At 37.1% G+C, this 26,842-nt stretch overlaps 1 protein-coding gene across 1 annotated transcript in view; it reads left to right on the plus strand.

Annotated features, from left to right (window-relative positions):
• The window catches only part of CFAP54 (cilia and flagella associated protein 54), a 302,501-nt gene that overhangs the window by 217,265 nt on the left and 58,394 nt on the right, over positions 1-26,842 (plus strand). Inside the window, exons 52-61 of the mRNA XM_037023126.2 lie at positions 6,469-6,574; positions 8,691-8,838; positions 9,659-9,816; positions 9,994-10,173; positions 10,284-10,410; positions 15,276-15,431; positions 16,764-16,869; positions 17,796-17,889; positions 23,871-23,966; positions 24,506-24,647. Of these exons, the coding sequence (XP_036879021.2) occupies positions 6,469-6,574; positions 8,691-8,838; positions 9,659-9,816; positions 9,994-10,173; positions 10,284-10,410; positions 15,276-15,431; positions 16,764-16,869; positions 17,796-17,889; positions 23,871-23,966; positions 24,506-24,647 (1,313 nt within the window). The remainder of the gene's footprint in view (positions 1-6,468; positions 6,575-8,690; positions 8,839-9,658; positions 9,817-9,993; positions 10,174-10,283; positions 10,411-15,275; positions 15,432-16,763; positions 16,870-17,795; positions 17,890-23,870; positions 23,967-24,505; positions 24,648-26,842) is intronic.

Consider the following 26,842-nt stretch of genomic DNA (forward strand, 5'->3'; position numbering starts at 1 on the left):
TAAAGAGGGTTAGCAGATATGATAAATGGCAGATATCACAGCCCAAGAAATAAAAAGATGGAAGGGAACCTATAAAGCAAGAGGATCTATAAACTGTGAACAACATAAAAGGAGAACTGATGAATTTAGAGAAGAACCAAATAGAAATTCTAGAAATGAAAAATATAGTAATTGACGTAGACTCAGAGGTACTGAGAAGTGACTGGTAGTTACCATGGGGGAGGGGTTGGGGTAGATGGGTGGAGCGGCGGAGGGGTATAAAGAGGCACAAAAACCTCAATCATAATGTAAGTTGGTCATGAGATGGAAGAGTAGCATGGAGATTGTAGTGAGTTCTGTAACATCTTTCTATGTTGAGAGATAGTAACTGCACTAGTGGGGTTGAGGATTTAATAATGTGGGTAACGGCTGAACCACTGTGTTTTATACTTGAAACCAATGTAATACTGTGTGCCAACTATACTTTAATTTAAAAAACACTTAAAAAAAGGAAAGAAAAATACAATCACTGAATGAAAAGAAGAAATGATCAAATTAGGTAAAAAAAATTTTTTTCTTCTCCTTAACTGTCTTCATTATACTGAAATTCCATGCATTAAACTTCATGCATTAGATACAGAATTTGAAGGGGGAGTTAGTTTTTAAACAGTCATTCTCTTTAAACAGGAGAAACCCACCTGTAGCTTTTGAAGAGGGAAAATAAATTCAGCAGAAATTCCTCCTTGCTTTGATTGGAAACACTCCCTCATCTCATCAGTGTGAGCCTCGTCTCGCAGCCGTTCCATGATTAACCACATCTAAATCTGATCTTATGCTAGAGACAGTATAGGTTTCTCAAAATTTGAAATTTTTGTGCTTTTTAAGCAGCGATGAAAACCCATAAAGTCTGTGATTCTCAAAGTATGGTCTACAGATCCTGAAGGGTCTGTAAAATCAGAACGATTTTTATAATAAAACAAAGATGTTATTTGCTTTCTTTGCGGTGTTGCTCTTTGCTCTGATGCCACAGAAGCAGCAGTGGTGAGACTTCTAGACTCTCACCATGAATTGAAGTGGTGGGCACCAACCCATATGGGTAACTACATTCTTCACTGCTGTACACAGGTGATTTTAAAAAAAGAGCCAGTTTCATTTAAGAATGCCTTTGGTGGAGCAATAGAATCTGTACATGTGTAAATCTCTGTCCTTGAATATAGTTTTAATATTCGGTGGGAATATGAAATGGCAAACAACACCTAGAGGACTTCTGCTGCGTATAGTGTCTGAGGTTGTCTTGAGGAAGAACTCATGTACAATTGAACTGGGAGCTGAACAAGCTGTTTTTTTTTTGTTTTCATCAAGCACAATTTTTCTTTGGGAAAAAAGAAAAACTGACAAATCATGGTTATTCAGACTTGGGTATTGACCTGCATTTTATTGAAAATAAGCACAATGAACATGGTGCCTCTAGGGAAATTATTAATAGTATTTGTTGCCAGTGATAAAAATCTGAACTTTTGTGAGAATATTAGAATTTTGAAAAATTTGTATTTGCCACCATGAGCTCAACAGTCTTCTAATGCTTAGGTTGTTGTTATGAGGTTGATGTTAATATTAATAAGCACCCATTTTTTAAAATTGTATAATGAGATGTTTCAATGTTAAGGGAAGTTACGTAACTCAGGGAGCTAACATTTTCCAAATGGCTAGTGGAAACTTACCATATTTGGTATGGCATCCAAAAAAGAATATTCATAATTATTTGAAGAGGCTATTAAAATACTCTTTCCATTTCCAACAACTTGTATGAGCCTTGTCTTCTTCATATACTTACCTAAAACAATGTCATAACAGACTGAATGTAGAAGCAGATATAAAAGTTTTCTAGTAAGTGGATTTTCTCCTCTTAAGCCAAACATTAAAGATTTTTAAAAATGCAAAAATAATGGCATTTTTCTCACTTTTTTTGTTTTGGAAAATAAATTTTTTTTCATAAAAATGCATTACTGATATTAACATGGAATGGGTTTATGTTTTTATTTTAAAATGAATAAATAAATATTAATGAAGTTCAAAATTTCTTAGCTTAAATTCTGATATGATAAATACTGATGGACCTCTTTGGGAGTTCTCAATAATTTTTAAAGGTATAAATGGGTGCTGAGATAAAAAAGATCAGACACACTAGTTTTGAGTATTGTCACATTTTAGTTCTTTAAGAAGGCAATGCTAGCTGATGGTAAAACAGGCTTAGATAATATACCATTTTCTCACTGAAGTTTGAAGAGAGAAGAGACTTTTATTATATCATTCCTATAGAAAATATATGATTTAAATATATATATATAACTCATATAACTTATTTATTTAGGATATCTTTTCTGTGTATATATATATATATATATATATATATATATATATATATATACTATAACTACATGATTTCTTATAAAAGATTATAGAACTCTTTCCTCAAAGCTGTCTCTGAGAGCAACAGCAGCCCTAGAAAATATTTCCTGTCATTGACCTTCACTTTTTCTCCATTTCTTACACCCTTTTGGTATGGAAGATATAAGTGAATTTTTTTAGGAAGGAAGAAGGAAACAAGAAACTAAATATAACAAAATGGTCACAGAAAGGAGTGTCATAATAGGGCTTTAATTTGAAGACCCTATAAGCATACGCAAATAATGTGCAAGTATTTCAGGATGGCTCCTATTTTAAGCATGTGAACCTGGCCCTTGGGATAAAAACTTGCAGAAACTTTGATGTTATTGCCATTTTGCAGCAGGGTTGTCATTTGAGGAAGCCTACTGTCAAGATGAATGAGTTTTTCTTACATGAACTTTACCCCCCACAAGCTTCTGTTCGGGTACTGCTGAGAGTGTTGGATGGTCCCTTTCCCAAATGATGGTTAGCTTGACATTTCATGATACCTCTAATAAAACTACGTGTCAAGGAAATTGAAAAGCACATTCCCTAGGGTGACAGGTAGAGTGAGTCGCATGGATTTTATGAGAACAAACTGACCATTTTTGTTATGAATGTTAATAAGAAATAAATGGGATCAAAGTTATTCAAACTATTTCTACTTCTTTTAGGGCTGCCTCTTCTTTTAGAAGCCTGTCTTTTTTTTTTTTAAGTAAGTGTTCCTTTCTGTTCTCCTGTCTGTTTAATTTATTGTCTAAGTGGGATAACATTTGAGCCCTTTAATTTTGTGTCAGAATGAAATTTCCTCCTTTTGGGATTTGAGGCTGTTTATAGTGGGTAATCCTCCTACACTTTCTGTCTCTGGAGTAGAGTGGAGAAACTAGAAATTTTCCATTGTGCAACTAAGCAGTATGAGGTGGATTAGGACATACTACTATGTTTATATTTTATTCATTAAGTTTGGGGATTAGCAAGATTCCAAACCTCATACCTCATTTCTCTTGAGATCAGAATCTGGGCTTCAGAATCAGGGATGGGCACTGCTTTCTTCTTCCAGGATCTCCTAGTAGCCACCCTGTGCTAGCCTCTGAAGCTACATGGTAAACAAGGTGCCTTAGAAATGGGTGTGTATCTTTGGGGGAGGAAGGGTGTGAGGGGGATGAAATGTCATACCTGTATACACTGAATCGCTGCTACATTTTTTGTTGTTTTCTTGCTCGTTTGCTTAGTTTTATTTAAATAAAAACCAGTAAGGTTATACAACCACAAATAATAACTTAGAAAGTATTCTACAAATATTTAAACTATTTAATGACTCAGTAGAATCTTGGGAATTTAAAATTCAGTAGTTGCAGAAAGATTTTGATTTTGGTTAATAACTTAGAAAGAAATCAATTTAGACCCCTTCCGCCCAATCCCCTGGCTTACTCAGTACACTAAATGCTAACAGCTAAGCGCATGCAGTGAATGCCATCTATTTACTTCTGTTTGCTAAGCACACCCCACTCTCAGTAGATGGTTAACTCCATGAAGGCAGCGACTGTACCCACAGCCTGAGATCTGTTCCTGGCCCATAGTAGGTGCATAATTCATATTTCTGAACAGATGAAAGAATGAATACCTCATTGTTAATTTCATTCTACTGTTTATTCATTTCTACTTTTATTAAGTAGAATGCAAGGCAGAGATATTAACCTGGACAAAGAAGGCCTTTTCGCTGATAAATCATTCAGTCAACAACTATTAACAATTGTAAATATGGTATGGAGTAACTGTATACCCATTCAAACAAAACCAAACTTGTTAGAACTGTGAAAAGACAGAGGCCACATTATAGCGTGATGGTTGAGTTCAGGCTGAGGGGCTAATTGCCTGGGTTCTGATCCTGCTTCTTTTTTCTGACTGTGTCATGTTAGGCAAGTCATTTATCATTTCTGTATCTCCATTCCTAATCCATAAAATAAGGAGGATAATAGTATCTACCTTGTAGTTTGGTGATGGGGATTAAGTAAATTAACTTATGAGAAGCACTTCACACAGCACCTAACAGGTGGTAAACCACTCAGTTTAAAAGCCAATCATCACCATTTTTTAAAAAAAGGATTGTGGGGGAAAAAATGAGAAAATCTCAGTGGCCAATGTTAGCACAATGTTTTCAGCTTTTAATACATGTAGAAAAAAGAAAGGCTTTAAAATATAATTTAAAAGTTAAGCATATCTACATACTGTGGGAGCCTACAGAGACTACACCTGCTCAGAGGCCCCCATGGCCACTGATGGAGTGGATCATATACTAGGACAGAAACCTCTGTAACTGAGGGGTGCCGACCACAGTCCAGGGACTTGGGAGGCCTCTGGAATGTGTGGGGGAAGTGACGTGATCCTATGTACGTCTTGATGAGATGGCTGTGGCTGATATGTGGAGAACAGGACTGCAGGGGCAAGAGCCATAGCAAGGGGGTCATGGAGCTCCAGCAGCTGTCCAGCCTGGAGCTGGTGGTGGCCTGGATGAAGGTATGAGCAGTGGAGAGGTGAGTCGCTGCTGGTGGTATCCATGTTTTGAAGGTGATACTGACAGAACTTGTTAATGGATTGAACATAGTGTGAGTCCCAGAGGAAGCAATGGTGATCAGGACTCTACCTCTGGGATAGAAGACAGGGGAGGGGGTGGGTTTGGCAGAAGCGAGGGTATTTAACCTATTCTGTCAGTTTTCTAGGGCTGCAATAACAAAGTACCAAAAACTTTGGTGGTTTAAAGCAACAGAATTTCATTGTCTCATAGTTCTGGAGGCTGGAAGTCCAAAATCAAGGTGACAGCAGGGCCACGCTCTTTCTGAGGTCCCTGCGGAAGAGTCCTTCCCTGCCCCCAGCTCCTGGTGTTTGCCAGCAGTCCTTGGCACTCTTTGGCTTGTAGATGCATACTCCAGCCATGTGGCTGTCTCCTCCCTGTGTGTCTTCATGACATCTTCCCTCTGTGCATGTCAGTCTGTCTGTCCAAGTTCCTCCTTTGTTTAGGGTCACAGTCATATTGGAACGGGGTCTACACTAATGACCTCATTTTAACTTGATTGCCTCAGATTACTACAGTTCTGAGGTGCTGAAAGTCAGGTGTCAACATACCTATTTTTGACGGGATACGATTCACATTCAACCCGTAACACCTGTTAAATGTGATTGTCTCTTAACTATTCAAGAGGAAATATCAAGTAGGGAATTAGATAGATGGGTACCTTGTCCATTTGGCTTTCTCCTAATCGTTCCATATTATAAAAAATGCTATCATAAGCATCTTCAAGTATATGGAATGCTCTGTGTTTTGAGTTTTGTTTTGGAAAAGATTTTCAAAAGAAGAAGTCTCTTGATATATATTATTAAAATATTTTGAAAAAGTGCTTTCAAATGATAAATTTACCATTTTACAGGGGAGGAGGATATGATGGTTTTAAGTACAGACAGATATAAATCTGTATGGGACAATAAGAAGTAAGGAGACTTCCTATCTCCTGGCTTTTTTTTTCTTTTCCTTAATTTAGTGCATGTCCCTTCTGGCACTATTAGACACTGATTAAACAATAATTTAGCTTAAGAGTTTCTAAGTGTATAGCATTAAATAACACAGTTCCATAACCTCAAAAACCTGTAGAACCACATTCTAATGTATATCAAATGCATATGTGCTCATTTTATTAGTGAGAATGTCAGTAAATTTTGTTTTAGACATTGGAAACATTTAATCATTTATCCTTTAACTCGCTCACTTTCATTTAAAAGCATTTTTCTTTTTTAACTTGTGTTATGTCCCAGCCACTAGATGCTGGGTTTCAGCAGAAAATAGGAAAAATTAGCTATGGAGCAGTTTACAGGCAATTAAATAGTGTGATAAATATTACTGTATGGTAAAGACCAGAAGCTATTAAGAAACACAGAAGGGGAACCTAGCAGTTTTGGGGTGCATAAGAGCGTGGGAAAGCATTTCTAGAGGAAAAGACTGAGGAAATAGCACATCAATGCCAGAAGTATAATACAAATAATATTTAAAATATATATTCTCTATTTTAGTGCTGCAATAGTATTTTCTACACTTAAACTTCTCCAGGATTCAAAACTTTTTAAAAAGAAGGTAGTACAAGATGACACAGAGAATTCCATCGCCTCAGAAACTTCCGTATGTATGAATTTAATGTTGATCCTTATAATACTTATTATATAATAACTAGGAAATTGTCCAATTAATTATTTAGATGGTATGCTAGGAAATTGTCTAATTAATTATGTGGATGAAATAAAGGAACAAAGTGGAAAAACACTGAATTCAGAGTGAAAGATCTGTGTTTAAGACCTGTTTATGCTCTTTATTAATTGGTTAGCCTTGGACAAGTTCCTTAAACTAAAAAAAATTTTTTTAATGTTTAAATCTCATTTGTGGATGATAGAATTGAAAGTAATAATCACTAAAGTCCTACCAGATATATCATTCCAATATTCTAGATCTGATTTCACTAGCAAATCAAGTTGCTTCACTTTATTTTGCCCATTTCCCTTGAATTTATTACTTCGGCATTATCAGTGTGGCACCTGTGCTATCTCCTACTTTGGATTTCTCATAGATTCTTCCACATTTAAGCTTTGAAATCTATTTGACAACTGGTGTCACAAATTCTTTGAAATTTTTTTGGGCTGTGATAGAACCAAGTAATTTTATTAAATTACTGGCGTTGCTTTAGGATTAAAACAAAGATTTATCACAGAATTCTTGTTTATTATTTTAAGATTTACTAATAAAATTACTAATATCCAGTGCCAAAACAAGTAAGCAAAAGTAATTATCCTAGAGACTCATTTCTTACTATGTTAAAATAAAAAATGTTAAAAATCAATCTAATTATAAACATTAGAGGAATGGTTGTTGATTGTGGGGATGGGTGGGGGTGGGGGTGGGGGGGCCCTTTCATCTCCCAGGGGACATTTGGCAATGTCTGGAGACATTTGGTTGTCACAATGGCATTCGGGGGTGCTACTGGCATTTACTACATAGAGGGCAAGGACGTTGCTCAACACCTTATCATGCAGAGGACAGTCACTCACAACAATTATCTGCCCCAAAATGTCAGTAATGCCAAGGTTGAGAAACCCTGATTTAGGTAAGTGTGACTTGGCTTTTCAATAGTAACAGGAAATGTAGGTACTGAGAAGTTAAAGTATGTGGATGGGCATTTTTCTGGATTGCTGATATAAAGACTAGACTCCTGGAGTACTTGGTGTGCCCATTCTAGACACCATACTGCCTCGGGGCTTCTGTTTACCTCTTACTAGCTAGGAATGGCTTATTCTCCTTTCCTGTGCTTCCAGCCTGTCTATCCACATTCCAGCCCCCTTCAAATCCCAGTAGCCACTCCCTGATAGCAGGTGTTGCTTTTGGGTCAGAGATGATGAACTGTCAGAGATGTGTAGCAGGGAATACCTAGAACAAATGGGCACTGTCCTAGATGACTTTCAAGTTCCCATGTCTCAGTCCCAAGATGGACTTTCCCCTGGATAAAGCTCCCTTTGCACCTCACTCCCAATAGCTCTGTCATTGTGCACCCCTTTGTAAAGTGTAATGACGTGGATGGTAAATCAATTAATGTGTATCTGGAATGTGAGCAGCATACAACAATGTAACACAGTAGATTAAGACTCTGGGCAGTAAATGCAGACAGACACGAGTTTGAACCCCAACCTCTGGGAAAACATGATGGAGTTTAAGCCAATAGTTAATCTCAATTCTTCTATTTGTAAAACAGAAATAAGAACCCCTCCTTGGCTTGCTTGTGAGGAGGATTAAATGAGACAAAGTGTATAAAGCATGTAGCACAGTGACACATAATAAGTACTCAGTAAATATTAGCCAGTATTATTTATTATTTTTCAGCCTTAAAATGATATTTATAACATTTTTGAAGATGGGGAAACTACTGATAATATAAATTGCAATGAAAAATTCAGACTGAAAAACTGTTTTTCAACAGTGAGTATAGAAAGAAAAAGAAAAGCTGAAAAACAGTATACCAAAGTGCTAATAGAGGATTGGTGGGATTATAGGTGATTTTATTTATTTGGGGTTTTTTTTGTGTATGTGTTTTTTATATTTTACAGAATGTGCAAAAATAATTTTTAAAATTGAAACTTTAATACTATTAAATGGTAGTGGATTCTTTTCTTAACTTACATTCCATTCAGCTTTAGGCTGGAACTTTGACATTATTAAATGGGAAAATAACCATCATTTTAATATTTTTTAGGCCACTGAAAATAAAGATGATAATGAGTTTCTAGATCCTATTTCCCTAAATTCTCGAGAATATTTCAACATTCATCTGTGGTTGAGGTGCCGTTTAGCACTGGTAACTGCATTTGTTCTGCAGATTCGTGGCATTGGAATTGTGAAAGGTATAAATATCCTATTTTCTTAATCAAAGTTTTCATAAAAATTAATTTTGTTTAGGGAATGGAGGTTTTATTGGATACATTTTATTATAACATTAGCCCTTTATAACTTTATAGTTTGATCTGTTTCCCGAATAAAAAATTCAGGTTATTAAATAAGAATAATAATTTTCCAAAGTCCCTGTATCACCGAAAATGGCATCTATGTTACTGATGTATACAAAACAGGCGAGGAGATTTCAAAATACTAACATGCAGGTTTTCCCATAATTTAAGAAGAAGCACAGTGTAGAGGATCAGAGCAGATTCTGGCGCCGCCCCACTTGTGTTCAAATGCTTCCTCCACCACTGCCTCGCTGTGGGATCTGGGTCAAATATCTTAATCCCCCTATGCCTCAGTTGTCTCCTATGTAAAGTGGAGATAATTGTACCTACTTCACAGGATTATTGTCATAAATGGCTTAAATTTATAAAGTTTTAAAATCACAGCCTGGCATATATATAAATGTTAGTTCTTGCAGTGATTAATAATTATCTATCTGTAAATCCACCTATCGGTCCATTTCTGTCCATCTCTCAAATTAAATTATTTCATGTAATATCATAATTACTTTTGTAGTATTGGGATACTCTGAAGTACTTCCCCCAAATTACAACACATTTATTTTCAATGTTTCACATAGAGCCTACTTGTTTTCTGTCTTTATATCTCCCTGTTCTTTTATATTGTACTATATTCCTGTGATGAACATTGGGGTTATTATACATATATAACTGCTTATATTCTCAGTGCATTTTAAATAACTGTATTTGTTTGTTTAAGAAAACGATGTAACAGATTATGTAAGCTTCATCAATCAAGTGTGTGTGGAAGCAAAAAATGCAGGTGACAGAGAGCTACAGGCTGAATTCTTGATGCAAGCTGTAATCATTGGCCTACAAGAAAAGCATTTAAAGGCAGACATCATAACAAACCTTCAGGTAGGAAGGAAGAAAATTCATTCACATTGATATTTACCTACAATTCAGTTAGAACAAAATGGAGAGAATTTTAAATTCCATTAGGTGCTGAATGCATGCATAACAGTCAATATGGCCAGCTCCTGTTTCAGGGAATTGGAAATGGTACCATCAAAAGGAATAATTTTATTTTAATAGGCTATAATACATTTGCTCGAAGGACATGAATTTATTTCTCCTCGATCTTACTTAACCTTGGTGAAGAGCATGCTTTTGCTGGATGACTTAACAAAAGCTGAGAAAGTCAAGGAAACTTCCTCTTCAAAAACTGAAAAATTGAATTTGTTGGTTCAGTCTCACAACATTCTTATTGAACAGGTGAGGGTGCTTTTTTGTGTGTGTCCACAAGACTCAGAAACTTACTTTTCAGTCTTTTTCTTATTCATAGCCACATTAGCTCATTACTCATTACAACTTTTCTTTTACAGATGCTAACTTTTGGAGAAACAATTGAATTTCCTTTCATAAACAAGGACTATGCAAGTCCATGCCAACCTTTGAAAAATGTCTATCTTCCTCATGTCATGTTATTGGTCAAAACAAAAATGAGACTTGGTAAGAACACTTAAACACTTAAAATTACACTCGAGTCACAGATGAAAAATTTTAAGTTATTGTCAGGTAGGCTATCAGAGGAGTACATTTATATAGGGCAATGTTTATGAATACCCAGGCTCCGTTTATTTTAACAAATAGTTTTTCATCATTTACCATGTACCTGACTCTGTGTGACGTATTGGGGAGTTACTAGAGATGAAAACAGATGTAGTACCTGCTCTTAGTATGGGAGTCAGAAATAACCTAGAAAACAGACCATATATAGGAGCACATATTATATCACATACAATGTCATATTATAAATATTGTCTAAAATAAATCTTAATATTTATAAAATATTTCTAAAACTACATAAGTATTAATAAAATTTATAAAATAAATGTGGTATAAAATGAAATGTATATTTGATAACAACCAGATAGGAAGTCATTGAGGATATAAAAACCTGATGTACAATAATGAATTATGTATATGTATATAATTATGAATATTGGTGTTATGAAGATTCAGATAACATCTACTGATAAAGAAGAATGGAGGGGTGCCTATTTAAGTAGAGTCATTGGAAAAGACCTCTCTTGGGGAGGTGGTATTTAATTCTAGACCTTAAACGTGAGTGACTAGTTATGCATAGTGGAGATGGGGGATGGGGTTGGGGGTGGGGTGAGGCAATGAGTTGTAGGCTCTGAGTCAGTACAAGCTTGACATGTTCTGGAACTGCCAGGAGACCAGAACACCCAGAGCAGAGTGGGACAGAGGCAGCCTAATGGGAGGAGGTGAGCTGGGAAAGTTTATGTTTCAGAAGATTACTCTGGATGCTGGGTGAAGAATAGATTGGAGGGAAGACTGGAGCTGGCCAGTAGTAGACCTGATAGGAGCAGTTGGGCCAGTAAGCAGGAGGTGTGCAGTGACTCAGAAGCCAAGGGGGAACCAGCTGGTGCTGTGTCTTTCAGGAGCTTGCAGACATTGTTTGAAGCTCTCTCCAGGACACATTCTCTGCTTTTGACCCAAGGCTGCCAGCTTCTAGGACCCAGGCTCTTATCCAGCTCAGAGGGCAGAAAATCTTGTATCAGAGCTCTCTGTTCTAACCTGTATTAATCATGCCTTTTTATTTTCTGTATTTCTGATGCTTTGACTTCAGGGGCCTTCTGCCCTCAGAGCTAGCAATTCCTAGAGATTAAGAAACCACTCTCCTGGGAGTATACTTTTCATATGCAAACTAACTACTCCAGCGCCTACACCCCATCCTCCACTGGGTTCCTTTATTGTCCTTGCCAGGCTCCTACACTCTAGATCACTATTTTCCTGCTCGAATCACCGGAGGGACTGGTGTCACCAGACCTGTAGCAGAGCCCGCTGCAGTTATTCACACTAGCCAATCCTAAACCTGCCTAGCCTGCTGGCCCTACCCCGTGCATTCCTTCCTACAGAAACCACAATGTGGGTTTTTTTCGTCCACATGTTTTCCTTGTTCCCTCTACCTGCTGACTGACTCTGGTGCTTCCTTGTCTGTCTCCACTTGGCGTGGTGTGCAGGAAACTGTAAGTAACAGATAATCTTTTCAACGGCTATTATCTTCTGATCTGTTGACCTCGTCATACCTAAATAAAGTTAAAACTTACATTTTAAAGCATTACCTCTTACCTCCTGGGACCCATTTGCCTCCTGCACCAACAGCTTCTCAGCTCAGGAGAAGCTGACGGTTAGAGTAGATCAGGCAAGGGAGGCAGCGCGGGTGTGCCCAAGCCATCATCCTTCCAGAATCTTCTCTCTTATTTCCCGTCTGCTCCCCCCACCATGATTATTAGTAATCATTATTATTATATGATTTTCATCAGCATCATCAGATATGTATATATTACTCTGTGTAAATCACTTCACCTCTATACTGTTGAGTTTCCCCATTTATGAGGTTAGGCTGGCTTAGCTAAGTCTGGAATTCCTTCCAGCAGTATGATCCCAGGAGAATTATTTTTCCTGCATTTTTAGTCTTCCGTTTGGTGTATTATCAGTATATTTGATTTCTACAAGAGCTTAAAGTACAGATTGCGTTAAATTGTACAGATTGTGTTAAATTGAACGTATTCTTTGCTTTCCTGACTTACTAATCTTGAAGATGTGTCACCACTCAGTGGCAATTCTGCTGCTGTTTTTTAGACTCACTTGAAGCAGAACAGCTTGCTTTCTGTTATATGATATTAAATACAGACTTAAAAAACAAAACCAAAAGCAGCTTTGCTGTCAAAACAACATCAGTTTCACAACTTCTTTTTCACAGAGTTGATGTTTATTGGAAAAAGGAGCACTTCAATATTATGAAGCATAAAATCATCTGACTTGATGCTTTGTCAGACAGTTTTCTTTTATAGTGATAGTATAGATCACATCTCAAGAATGGAGCCACTTAAAAATTTTTTTCTTTGTGAAAGCCTCTGACAGAAAAAGACATTCTGAGATTATTTTTGGAAAACAAAAAGTAAGCACCATGGTTATTTACAATGATTTTTCCCATGAACCTTGAGCTTCCTTATCACACAAGAAAGTAGATTACTGACTGTATAATAGGAGTGAGGAATGCTGCAAGAATGAAGCTGGGGAGTGGGGTGTAAAATGCGGAGCCAGTCACCATCTCTGCCCTCAAAGAGCCTGTCATCTAGTTAGGCAGAAAGAGAAAAAAAATGTTGACAATTTCGGTAACAGTGCTTTTTCTAATTTTAACAAAATTCTGGGAGACAATTCAAGTACTACCATTATAAGTACTACATTATATGTAGAATATATACAGCACATTTACCTATGTCCTCAATGACATGAATATTTAATATTTTTGTCTTATATTGATAAACAGCTATAGGCTAATTTGAAACAATAAGCGAGACGTGTTCAAGTAGGAGGTGTATTGAAATACGAGGTTGTATTGGACAAATGGTATTAACATAGCCTTCCTGCCTGGGATCTAGTCATAGTTGGTGATTGTTGGGTTTAAGAGCATGGACTCTGGAGATAGAATTCTGCTCCAATGCCCTTGAGCAAGTCATTGAACTTCTCTGTGTTTCTATTTCCTCCCCCATAAAATGTGGGTACGAAAAGTACCCTCTCACTGACTTGTGGTAAGATGAAGTGAGTAGAGTGTGTAACGTGCTTCAAAGGGCACCTGGTCTGTCTAAGAGCTGTGCAGGTGTTAACTGTTGTCACTCCTCCGTGCCTGGCCTCCATATTCTCCGTGGGCCCCCGGAAGCAAGGTCTTGGCTACCTCATCTCCGCATTCTTTGCAGTGGGCTGTTGTCTCGTCTTGTCCAGAGTGAGGGCTCGGTGACTTCTCCTGGTGTGAGAAAGAGAAAGAGACACTTTCCCCACCATCCTCCCATTCATAGAGGACATTGTTGAATGAAAAATTGCCAAAGTCTGGGGTTTCTTGAAAACTCTTTGTAGACCATAGTAGCATCTTGGAACTGAAACGTTTCAGTACCGGAAGGGACCTCAGCTATTTTCTACTTCTGTTGCCTCATTTTTTCAGAGGAAGACACTTCAATGCCCAGAAGCATGTGGAAGCTAAAGGACTCAAACACCAGTGACTGGCCCACCCCGCCCGTCAGCTGGAGCCCACCATCTGTATCGTCCTGCTCTCCCAGCTGCCTTTCTGCTCATGTTCCTCTGTTGTGCCTGTTAAGCTGTTCTATCAATGTATATTTTCCCTCAGTTGCCTTCTATACTTTATCCTAATGGTTTTCTTCTGTAAAATTACCAAAAAACAAGGTGATTATTAGCTGCCAGCCTTGACAGCCACCTTCTTGGGCAAAACTTCCTTGACCTTTCCCAGGTCTGGGCCTGGGCTCCTGTAACCGGCTGCCAGATCGCCCTGTGCTTTCCTTGCCACACACCTGATCACACCTTATTTTGATTTCCTTGCTATTCTCATTCTCCATTAAGCATTATTCTTCATGTTCTCTCTTAAAGGGTTTTCCAGTCTCACAGTTCAGGGTGTGGGCCCGGAGCCAGAATACTTAGGTTCCAGTTGCAGCCCTGCTACTTACTAGTCATGTTACTTTGGGCAAGTTACTGAAACCTCACTGTTCCCCTGCTTTCTCCTCTAAGATGAGCATAATAAGGATATCTATTCAGAGCTGGGAGGATAATGCTTAAGTACTTGGGATGATACCTGGCATATAGAAAGCACTTAATAAATCTTAGCTCTTATTTTTCCCTTTTCTCATCTTTAGGCAGTGCACCTCATTTCATCCAGCATTCAGAAAATATTTGCCAAATAAATGTCTGTCCACCTGTCTTTGAAGCCACACAGATTAAATTTAATGCCTCTTCAACAATACAACAAACTTTCATTATATTAAAAGATGATGGGACCACACAAGAAGTACAGCACGTGACCCTTGACTGTAATGGATTTGCCGTCTAGTTGGACGACAAAACATGCAGAGCAAGGAACCCCTGTAGGGCTGAATAGAAACAAAATTACTGCCTGTTAATATATGTATTCAGAACAACATAAAACTTCATGACACTTCCAGATGTTTCCCTACTAACAACCTTGTCTTAGGAACGTGGAAACTGTTTTGTAGAGCATCTTGAAATTTTAGAACTGAAAGATTGTTGATATTATTCTTCATTTTAAAAATGAGAAAACATTGAAATTTATCAAACATAAAGTTTCAAAGGAATTATACTATAGTTCATTGAAATATTTGGGTATTGAGTTTATTTAAAACATTTCTTAGATGCTAAAGACTAGAGACCACCAGAGTTCTTAATAAAACTTACTGTGAGAGGAGTCTGGTAACTTGGAGGCTTGTTATGAACACTGCGTATTTTATTGTTCCCTCCCCATCTAACTGCCTTTTCTTTAGGACATACAGTGGCCAAACAAATCTATTATAGCAGTAAAAGGAAGGACCCGTCAAAATGGTTACCTGCCCTTCAACTTTTTGAAGTAGCATTGAGGCTTTGTAAAATATCCGCAACAGAAGAACATGAGGTGGAAGCTGAAATTCTTTTTCAAAAGGGTAAGATGTATTTGGGGTCAGAACTATGACTAAGTTTGTAGAATTTCTTTTCCTTTTAACATAAGCTTCTTGAATATCTAGTCACTGACTATAAAAAAATGCAGATTTTATAAAGGGTGTAGTAATGACAAACACATCGGTACCTCTGCCAAACTCAGTTTTTTATAAAGAGAATACTGCTTATCTTAAGTTTATATCTGCAGAGGCAAAATACTACTTCTTAGTTTCTTTTGTAATTATAATTGTGCTTCCTTACACAGTTTCATGTTTGACTAAAATAGGTCAGCATCATCCATTTAACTATAAATAAGATTACTTAAAGAATGCTTAGAAAACATTTTTATGCATGATTTCATTACTTTAAGCATTTTTGTTAATTTTGATAAAAGATTCTTAGCCATTTTGATTAAATAGCTATGGTGTACATATATTTATTACTTCCAGAAGAAACATATTTGTGTAATATATTCATAACAATTTTTGTGGCCATTTTAGCCATAAGAAAAACAATGATGATCACTATCATTTATTGAGCATCCACTAGATGCTAGGCACTGTAGTCAGTGTTTTGCATCTCATATCACTAATTCTTACAACAGCTCTGCAAAATGGGCATGAGCAATCCTGATGGTCATGAGGGTTGACAGATGAAGGAAATGAGCTATGGTCTGATTAAGTAACTTCCCACAAGTCAGCAGCTACTAAATGATAGTGCCCAGATGTGAACTTAACACTGGGTGGCTCTGTGCCCTCCTCACAGGCTGCATGAAACTGTGAATCCTTTTCATAGTGTTGTAAGGTCTCCTTAATGCTCTTTTTGCTATAGAAGTACCATTCCAGCACCTACATTTGTGAAGGCTGCATCTCACCATGAGGGCGGGGAGCTGTGAGAACTAAAGCATTTGCATATACATGGTGGTTTTCAAACATTTGCAGACTTTTTAGGATTTGTTTTTTAGCAGAGATGTTTTCTTTGATGTCTGCAATAGTAGACAGAGGCCAGAGGAACATGGAGGTAGGAAAAGGGAATGAGTGCTACAGGAGGAAGGCAAGCACCAGGAAGGAAATGGAGAGGAAAGTCAGGTGGTAAGAGCAGTGTGCCTGGAAAGCCAAAGGCGCCTTTGACTAGTGTTGCTCAGGGAAGGCAGGGAGAGCCTTGAGACACCTGGGGACAAAGCAAAAGCCCCTTCCCCACTGGCTGACCTGCCAGCAAGAAACAGACAAAGGACAGCCCACTCAGTTTTCTGAATTTCCAGTGTGAAATATTTGTTCTGAAGTTCTAAGTGATAGAAAAAGGAAAAACCATCTTTGTTTGTCTTTTTCTTCTTTCAGGAAAAATAGAACGTCAAATATTGATTGAAGAGAAATTTCCAAGTTCACAATTTGAGAGTTTATTTGAAGCTGTACAACTAAGCTTAAGAAGTGATCAAAACTCAGGGTAAAAAAGATACATCTTTCCATTACCATAACAGTGTGTGATTTGGTTAAAGCCCTGTGTTCTCGGAGTACAGTTGAATATTCAAGGCTGGAATGACTGGGAGACCTCTTCCCACATCAGGGCTAGTTTGCTGGGGTCCATTGTTCAACAGGTTCACTGACTTCCTTTCCAAGCCTGTTTCCCTTGGCTCTGACCCAAGGCCTTGTTTACAGTGGCGGCTGATGATGGCAGTTACCATGGTGGCATACTGGCCTGGGAATCGCTTCTACTCTGTACTCAGAGCCATCTCCTGTCTGTCCCAGGATTACAGGGGCCTCCCCTGGATGTGAAATTGTATCTAGGAGAGATTTATGTAGATATTCAGTCTGGTCAGCAGCACCCCAGCTGGCCATCTCAATTTGTATAAAAATCACCTTGATAGTGAGAATAAGCCTCCCTTCTTACAACTGAGCTGATCTAAAAGGTCCCAACAGATAGGTTTGGTTGTGAGTACACAGACCTAACCTAAACCAATCACCACTTTTGCATGACTCTGTGTGTCTCTTTGGCCTTTAGTTAGTGTAGGAGATTAGAAAGAGGCCTGGTTTTCAAGGCAGGTTTCCAGTCCTGACCTTCACTTCTTTAGTTGCTTATGTGCTGGAATATTCCAGAACAGTCTTGATGCTGTTTCATAGCAGTCATGCCATGGAGTGCTGCCAGCCCAGGGCAAGGTAGGATGCTCAGCTTTCTTCAAGAGCCTCCACTTTCAGCAGTGAAGAAGATGCTAGTGTCCACACCAACAGTGCCATGAAAAGAGGGTGTGCGTTTGAGAAGGTGCTGGCTTTGCCTGTTTTTACTTTTATTAGCTCATAAATTGCTGGCAAACAATGCAGAATGATTATGAGTGGTGAAGCTATTATAATAAGTACAATGTCATATTGTTTTAGGTTGATAAGAGACTCCTACCTTGAAATGGCCCTATTATTTTTACATATGAGGGAGCCAAAGAGCAAACTTTCAGTATCACCATTAACACTTAAGGTAATAAACTATTTTATTAAAAATTTTAAGTTAATTGCTTTTGAGTTTGTTATTTTGGCAACAGTATGCTATTGAAATGAAACTGATTTTCCTGTGTTACTTGGGGAAATTAATTCATTACTTTAGAGTCACACTCATATTTAGATACTCTGTGGGATATTTTATATAAGGCTTTAGAAATAGATTTCATGTAGACATTTTTGCCTGTTAATATGATACCCATGAAATGTAGGTGTGTGTAAATACTCTCTGTCACTAGTATTGATCAGGAATTTGTGGGGAATGACATATTGGTTAAACAGATGGACAAGTAAGGTTTTCATTACTGATATGCCTAAAAACAGATCGTCTTTTGATAAGAGTCATTCATTCCTTCATCACACATCTATTGAGCACCTGTGATGACCCAGGCAGTATTCTGGAAGGTGATAAAACTGTGTACAAGATAAACTTAGTCCTTGTTCTCATGGAGTTTGCCTTTCAGTAGAGAGAGGCTGATAATAAACCAGGAAGGGAAGAAAGTGGGAGGGAGGAACGGAGGGAGTAAGGGGAGAGAAGGAAGGAAGGATGATTTATGTTACGAAAGTTAGGGCTGGGAGATAAATGACTGAGGTGGGCAGAGCTGATGTTCAAGGTGGGATTTGATGGATGAGGAGGGAGCCATGCAAAGAGTTGCAGAGGTACAATCATCTACAGCGGAGCTCCCAAACTAAGGGGCAGAAGTATCTCTGGGGATGCTCTGAGAAGGCAGACTCTGATTCAGTAAGTGGGGGATGGGATCTGAGATGTGGTGTGTCCAAGGGGCTCCTGGGTAATGTTGACCCTGCTGGTCTGTGGGCCCCACGTGGGTACCAAGGACCTAGATTGAGGGAGATCTTATGGACAGAAGTTGAATGGGTTGAAGCTATATGAATCCAGTAATTTTTAGTTTTTATTATTTTGTTTTTAGTGGGCTTTTTATATTTCCTAATTAAAGAGTCCTTTGACCAACCAAGAGATCTTTTCAGAAAATGTTGGTGTCAAATCTCTAATTTTTGAGACAGCATAAACATGATTTAAAACTTTTAAGCAGATAGGTTTTCATTCAGTTGAATTATTCTTATGGTAGATGGCCTTAGGTGGATAGCAGCTATTATTTTATTTTATTTTTTCATCAAAATATTTATATAGAAAACTTACATTTTGTGGTGTCTGTTAATAAACATGTTTATTTCTGGTAAGGGAAACAAAAATATTTGCTTCAAAAGCAAGTAGCAATGCAAATTGATAGGATGCTGGGACAATAATGTATCACCGTTTTGGCCTTTACTGGAGAAGTGTTTATAATTAAGAGCTTGAACAAGTTAGGATTTGAATGAAAGCAATAATATAATTCTATACAATATAATTGTTGCTTTGTATATCTTGATAAATATTTTACCAAGGCATACAATTATAGAAGTACAGAAAACAGAGAAAGACAAAAATTCATCCAGACACATTCAGATCATTGAAATGTAACATTTGAAGTTTGTCCTAATAGAGACAATGCTTTATAAACCCACAAATGGAAGCACTATTGTTTCACTTTATGGAGAGTCCATATAGAAGAGTGATTGTAACACTGGTTTGGGTTTGAACGCTACCTTCTGACAAACTAGCGATGTGATTGGGGCCCTTCTAAGCCTAGTTCCTCATCTGTGAAATGGATACTTAACTCTTAAAATGGCTAGGAGAATGAAGCAAGATAATGGGCTTGGCATATAATAAATACTCAAAAAGGGGGAGGGGGCTAATCTCTATTATTATATAATTTTGGCTAAACATCTACAGTCCATCTTTCTAAAGTATTTTTTATATAGTAGGTATTCAATAATTATTAGTTAAATGGAATTGACAATTTCTTGATCATCCATTCATTTATTCATTCATTAACCAGACACTTACTGATGCTTAAAATATGCTAGGCATGTTACTGTCTTAAGGAGTGCAGAGGAGCAAGGGAGAGAAATAATTGTATCAAAATGTCATGAGGACTATAATCAAGGTATATTACCATGGGGGAGGGGTTGGAGTGGGTGGGTGAAAAAGGTGATGGGGATAAAGAGGCACAAAATCTCAGTCATAAAACAAATTAGTCCCACGGATGAAAATACAGCATGGAGAATAAAGTCAGTAGTTCTATAACATCTTTCTATGTTGAGAGATAATAACTACACTAGTTGGGGTGAATATTCAATAATGTAGATTACTGTTGAATCATTATGTTGTATGCCCGAAGCCAATATAATACTGTATATTAACTATACTTCAGTAAATAAAAATATGTAAAGATGGGGAAGTAGAACAAAGTAGAAACTAATTATGCTTTGAGGGAATTCTGGAGAAAGCTGTGCGGTGAGATAACTTTTGAAGATGAATAGAAGTTTTCCAAGTAGTTAAAAAGAAGAAAATAGTCCAAAGAGAGAGATCAGCAAGCACATATTTAAAAAATAGATTTATTGAGGCATAATTTACATCCATAAAATTAACCTATGTTAAGAGTACAATTCACAGATGTTTAGTGACTTTACAGAGTTGTGCAACTACCACCACCATACAGGTTGAGAACATTTCCATCAATCCCAGAGGATGCCTAGTGCTCATTTGCAGTCATTCCCATTTCCACCCCTAGCCCCAGACCACCACTGATCTGGTTTCTGTCTCTGTAGATTTGCCTTTTCTAGAGATTACCTTTTGTTGGATTATATAAATGGAATCATGTAATAGGTAGTCTTTTGTGCCTGCTCCTTTTACTTGGCATTATGCTGTTGAGGTTCACCCATCCATGTAATAGTAGTTCCTTTTTATTGATGAGTAGGACTCGTTTATATGGATGTGCCCCATTTTCTTAACCCATTCAATAGTTCATAGACATATGAATTGTGTTCACTTTTTGGCTATTATGATTAATGCTGCTTTGAACATTCATATACACGTTTTTATGTGGATATGTGTTTTCAGTTCTTTTGGATATATAACAAAGAATGGAATTGCTGGGCCCTATGTCAACAAATATATTTAGCCTTTTGATGATCTGTCACTTTTCCCAAAGTGGCTGTACCATTTTGTATTCCTATCAGCAGTGCATGAGGGTTATAATTTCCCCACATCCTTGCTAGCTGTTGTTATTATCTATCTTTTTTATTGCAGCCATTCTAATGGGTATGAAGTAGTATTTCATTGTGGTTTTGATTTGCATTTCTCTGATAGCTAGTGATGTTGAGATCTTTTCATGTACTTATAGACTATTAGTGTATCTTTGGGGAAATGCCTATTCAGACCCTTTGCCCATAATCTCATTTGGGTTATTTGTCTTTTTTTATAATTGAGATATAAGAGTCTTTAAAATATATGATCTAGATACAAGTCCTTTATCTGATATATGATTTGCAAATATTTTCTCCAATTGGTGACTTGTCTTTTCATGTTAGTAGTGTCTTTGAGGGCAAATGTTTTTAATTTTAATAAAGTCCAATTTATCATTTTTCCTTTTATATATTGTGTGCTTGGTGGAATATCTACGAGCTCTTTGGCTAACCCTAGATGTTGAAGGTTTTCTACTGTTTCCTTCTAGAAGTTTGATAGTTTTAGCTTTTATGTTTAAGTTTACCATCTATTTTGAATTAACATATGTGTAAAATGTGAGATAAAGATCTAAATTCATCCTTTTGCACAGATATCCAATTGTCCCACCGCCATTTGTTGAAAAGACTATCCTTTATTGAATTGCCTTGGCACCTTTGTCAAAAATTAATTGATCATAAATGTAAATGTTTATTCCTAGACTCCAAATCCTATTTTATTGATCTGTAAGTTTACCTTTACATGAATAGCCATTGTCTTGCTTACTGTAGCTTTTAGTAAGTTTTGAAATTACAAAGCTCATGTCCTCCAGCTATGTTCTTCCTTTTCAAAATTGTTTTGGCTACTTTGAGTCCTTTGCATTTTCCTACACAGTTTAGAATCTGCTTGTCAATTTCTGCAAAAAGCTAACAGAATTTTCATAAGCATTGGGTTGAATCTAGTTTGAACAAGGAGACAATTGCCATCTAACAATATTGAATCTTCTAATTCATGGATATGAATTGTCTCTTCATTTATTTAGATACTAATTTCTCTCAATAGTGTTTTTTGCTTTTCAGTGTACAAATTTTATACATTTTTGTTAAGTTTATTTCTACTGTGTATGGAATACTTTAATTCCTTTTTCAGGCTGCTTATTGCTGTTACATAGAAATGCAATTGATTTATGAGTATTGAGTTTTGTATCCTGTGATATTGCTAAACACACTTACTAAATTTAGAGGGATGTGTGTGTGTGTGTGTGTGTGTGTGTGTGTGTCTGTGTCCCTTGAGATTTTCTACATATAAGATCATGTCTTCTGCAAACATGTTTGTGTGTGTGTGTGTGTGTGTGTGTGTGTGTGTGTGTGTGTGTGTGTGTGTGTCCCTTGGGATTTTCTACATATAAGATCATGTCTTCTGCAAACAAAGGCACTTTTTACTTCTCTATTTCCAGTCTAGATGAATTTTTTCTTTTTCTTGCCTGTTTGCATGGACTAGAATCTCCTATGCAATGTTGAACACTTTCCCCATCTAAAAAATGCCCATCATATTCTTTTGCTGTCCAAATTGCTCCATCCTGAGTTCAAGCCTAACCTCAATAAAGCCTTCTGCTCAATTTAAAGAATTTAAAGTGAGCTGTTTTTTGAATGTCTTTGTCACTGAGTGTTCTTACATTATAGTTATTTAATGTTATTTTGTATTCTTCATTTAATATCTATTAGTCTTGTTTCCAGAATTTAAGTAGGTAGATTGTCCAAAGGTACATAGCTAGTAAGCTGGCAAGGGCTGCATCAGAGCCTGAGTGGTTTCATTACATCTCGTAGACTAGGGTCTTCATATCTTGCAAGAGGGCAGAATTGCCTAGATTCCTCATAGGCAGATCTCTTCAGGTATCAAGTATCATCCGTCTCCAAATTTAGCACTCTGTATAGTCCAGGTCACATTTGCACATCGTATTTCCTGCTCTGACATCAGCATTATTCACTGCCTTTCCTTTTCTTTGAGAGTCTTGTGGCCAGAAGTAAAAGAAATGTACTTTTGTTATTGTTTGTTTTATTCCATAGTTTTATTGAAGATTAGATAATTGAACAAAACATAAGCTTCAAAAAATTAGAATCAAGCAGTTTAACTGAATAGTTTTGTCCAGATTAATTAAATCCAAGCAATTAACTATTATTTTAGCTATCTTTAAAAATGTAAAATAGACAGGTACTATGTTGCTGGTGAAATTTCTGTTTGCTTCTGTAACATTGACTTCTTTATGTTTGGGAACTGAACATGTGCGTGCGCGCACACACACGCACTTTACACCATGGTAGAAATAACTTTATTTCTCTATGGAACTTTATGATCATATGTCCCTTTAATAGTTTCCTAGCTAGAAAGATGATAGCAAATATCTACCAAAATCCTTTAAGTAATAATCTTATTTCTGACATCTTTACTTACAATGTATTTGATTTATAGCTCTCCATTAAAATGGTTAATACGATTTTAAATAAATAACTCACTTAAAATGTCATTTGTATGTATTTTGTCATTCAAATGATACAAGGTCATTATAGAAAATCAGAAAAAATTGTCAAACATAATTTAATCACCCTTAAAACCTGGATAATTATTAAGAACTTTATCTGCTTGTATGTACAAAAAATAGATGTGTGTACGTATTTTTTATAAAGTGGGATTCTTTTTGCATACTATTCTTCAACCTATACTTCTCTGTCTCCAATATACTTTGAACATATTTTCATGCCAATAGATACATATACATTATTATTCTTAATGGCCAAATAATATTCCACTGAAATGTCATCTTCAGAAGATGAGAAAAATTGTGAAACTTTATTATATTTCTATATATCCTTATCATAAAATATGTACCATATTTTTAGGCTATTTCCAGAAGGAATAGTTCTGGTAAAGAACCAGTGGATGTATTTGAAATGTACAATTCATTGGCCTGGATTGCAGTTAGAGCTGCTACACAGGTTAGTGTGATTTTTATTTAATCTTTCTTTTTACTGTCATATCAGTATTCTCCCCTTACCAGCTCTTAAGGCAGCACAGTGTATCCATACAAGAGAAAGGAAATTTCATACTGTTTAGGATTTGTGCCAGTGATGTTTCTTTGGGAAGATTAGAAATACTCTTTATATGTGCAGTATTTTCCATCTCTACTAGCTAGGCCTAGCTTTGTTTCAACTTTTCTTTAATGAAAATATTGGCAGATACATACATATGTGTACATATTTTACATTTTGGAAAATACCCATAATAGCTAGGTGAGACAGCCTATTTAAGGTGACTTACACATTAATTAAATTGTCAGCAATAAGGGTTTGTTTGACTATGATACATACACTTAGATGTTGGAGATCATCTAACATTTTCAGATTATCCTTGTTTTTTCTTCTAGTGTATATTGAATACTATTTTGTGAATTCACTGCTTCACATTATTTACCTAATGGATAATCTGTAAATCAAAAAGCTTACGTTTATGAATTCTAATTGTGCATTAATTTTAGGTCAGTGAAGCTGTCCTGGCAGTTAACCTACTTACTGGAAAGAAGAATGCCGGAACTGATAAAGTCAGCCAGGGGGCATTACCAAATATCCCCGAATTTGCCGCTGTGGATCTTCTGTCTTCATACACGGATTATTTGCTTGGTATGTTTGAATGTGTTAGGTATTTTATAAAAGCTTGATGTATGTAATGTGTAATCAAGTGTCACAGGTTTAATGGTAACGATGTGTGAGGCTTTAACTTAGAGAGGGTAATGGTTTGGAGAACCTCTGGGAAAGGATAGGTGGGTCTTAGGGCCTCGCTGCCAAAACAAAGGGGCCTCAGCTCACTGCATACATACACATGAGTTTCTCAGTCAACTGCTGCATTTCAGATGGGGGCTCTGTTAAAAATGGAATTTCCTTACATCTGTTTATTTTCAGTTGACACACATCAAATGAGACCTTTTTGGGAATATTTATTTCAAGGAACTTCTCTGATTGTCTAAAATATATACTCACACTCATTCTTATAGAGCTCTCTGTTCTTTTACTCATATTTTATTTATGTGTCTGTATGTGTGCATGTGTGTTTCAGCTCTTTCTCTCATTAAACTATCACCAGCTTCCTGAAGGAAGGGACTTTATCTTTTTTATGTGCTGCTCTATCTACAGAAAATTCACACATTGCTAGCATATAACAGGTGTTCAGTATTAATGTTTGTTAAATGAAGAATGAAAGGTTAGCAGAATTTAAACTTCACCTCAATAGTATTTATGTTTTTTTCTTATTTATGACTCCTTTGTTATTAAACTGTAACAAAAACCTCTAAGATCAGCAGTACCACAATATTTATCACTCATGTATGTATTTGTCCATTCATTCATTTGAAAAAGACTTCATTGAATTCTTCTCGTGGGTTAAGCGCTTGAATAGTTCTAAGAAGCAAGGTACTGGAGTCCTCACGACTGACATTTCAGTAACAGCAATAACTAATTTTGCTAGGCTCTGGGTGAGCAGCGAGCCAAAGGGAGGGACTGAAGTGTTAGCTTACTTGATGGAGTTGGGCGTGCTCTTCTTAAAGCCTCTGAAGTAACAATTGCAGGGAGCAGCTTACTCTGCTGAAGCATTGTGTCAACCTTAGCCAAAGAGTTAGTGTCTGGAACCATCCCCTTCCTTGGCTTTTTTCTGAAGAATAGGTGGCCCAGACTATTTTCCAACCTAAAAATGGCTTGCCTGAGATTAAACCATTAGATGGATTTTTTATGCTGAGGCCTTTTTTGCTTATTTTCATTGCCTCCATGCCTGGTGGGATTTTGCTTCATCGGATTTCCGTACCATGGCCTGGAACTCAGACCGAGTGCGTGGTCTTCCTTAGAGTCCCTGTTGGTGGGCTCTCTAAGGACACAGAGAGGGCAGCCTGGCAGCCAGCAGGGGCTGGTCGCCACTCCCTTCATGTGACACTGCTTGGCAGCTCAGCTCTCCCTGGTTCAGAATGCCAGGACTGTAGTAGTCCTTTTAGAAGCATACATTATTGTTCTGTTATAAAGAGAATGCAATATTAATAATGATGAGATTTTGATTTATACTCTGATCCTGTCAAGTCATTTAATTTCTCTTAGCCTTATTTCCTGCTCTGTAGCCTGAGGGAATCAGATTTACTTAGGGATAGGACTAAAATCTGAAAAATTTAAGTCTAGGATTCCAACTTCCAACTATTTTCTTTTTCATACTGGCCCCTTCTACAGATATGTGTACTTTATCCTAGACATTTTTCTTATGTTCTATCAGTTTTTAAAGCAGAGATAACAAGTTTTATCTAAAATGCTGTATTAATCAGTTATTACCAAAATTATGCTGTATACCCAATGACTCTAAAACTCAGTGGCTTGCAACAAGAAAAATTCATTATTTTACTTGTCTCCTCTGTGTCCTGCTTCAGGCTGAAGGTTGCGTTCAGGTGTACTCCATGTACATTTGCATAAGGCCCAGGCTAAAGAGGATGTGGCTACCTGGGGCATACTCCTCTCCTGGTATATACCAGAGCAGGACAGCTAAGCCAGATCACAGAAGCACACTCAGGATCTCCCTGCACATCCCTCCCATTGGTCATTCCAAGTCTTAAGGCCAAGTCCAATATCAGTGAGGTAGGGAAATGCTCTGCCTATAGGAAGGGAGAGGGGCTTGAATGTTTGCTGAGTGATAATCCAAGCTGCCACATGTGACAAGTTCAATCTATGGCTGGGAGCTACCCAAAAAGAATTCTGAACTCTTGTATAGAAAGGTATGAAAAAGTGCTGCAGTGATCTTACCTGCAGATCTCATGATGTTACCCCCAGGCACACGCAATGGGGAATGG

Source organism: Manis javanica, chromosome 10 (genome assembly GCF_040802235.1).
Source record: "Manis javanica isolate MJ-LG chromosome 10, MJ_LKY, whole genome shotgun sequence".
In the NCBI taxonomy this organism is placed as follows: domain Eukaryota; kingdom Metazoa; phylum Chordata; class Mammalia; order Pholidota; family Manidae; genus Manis; species Manis javanica.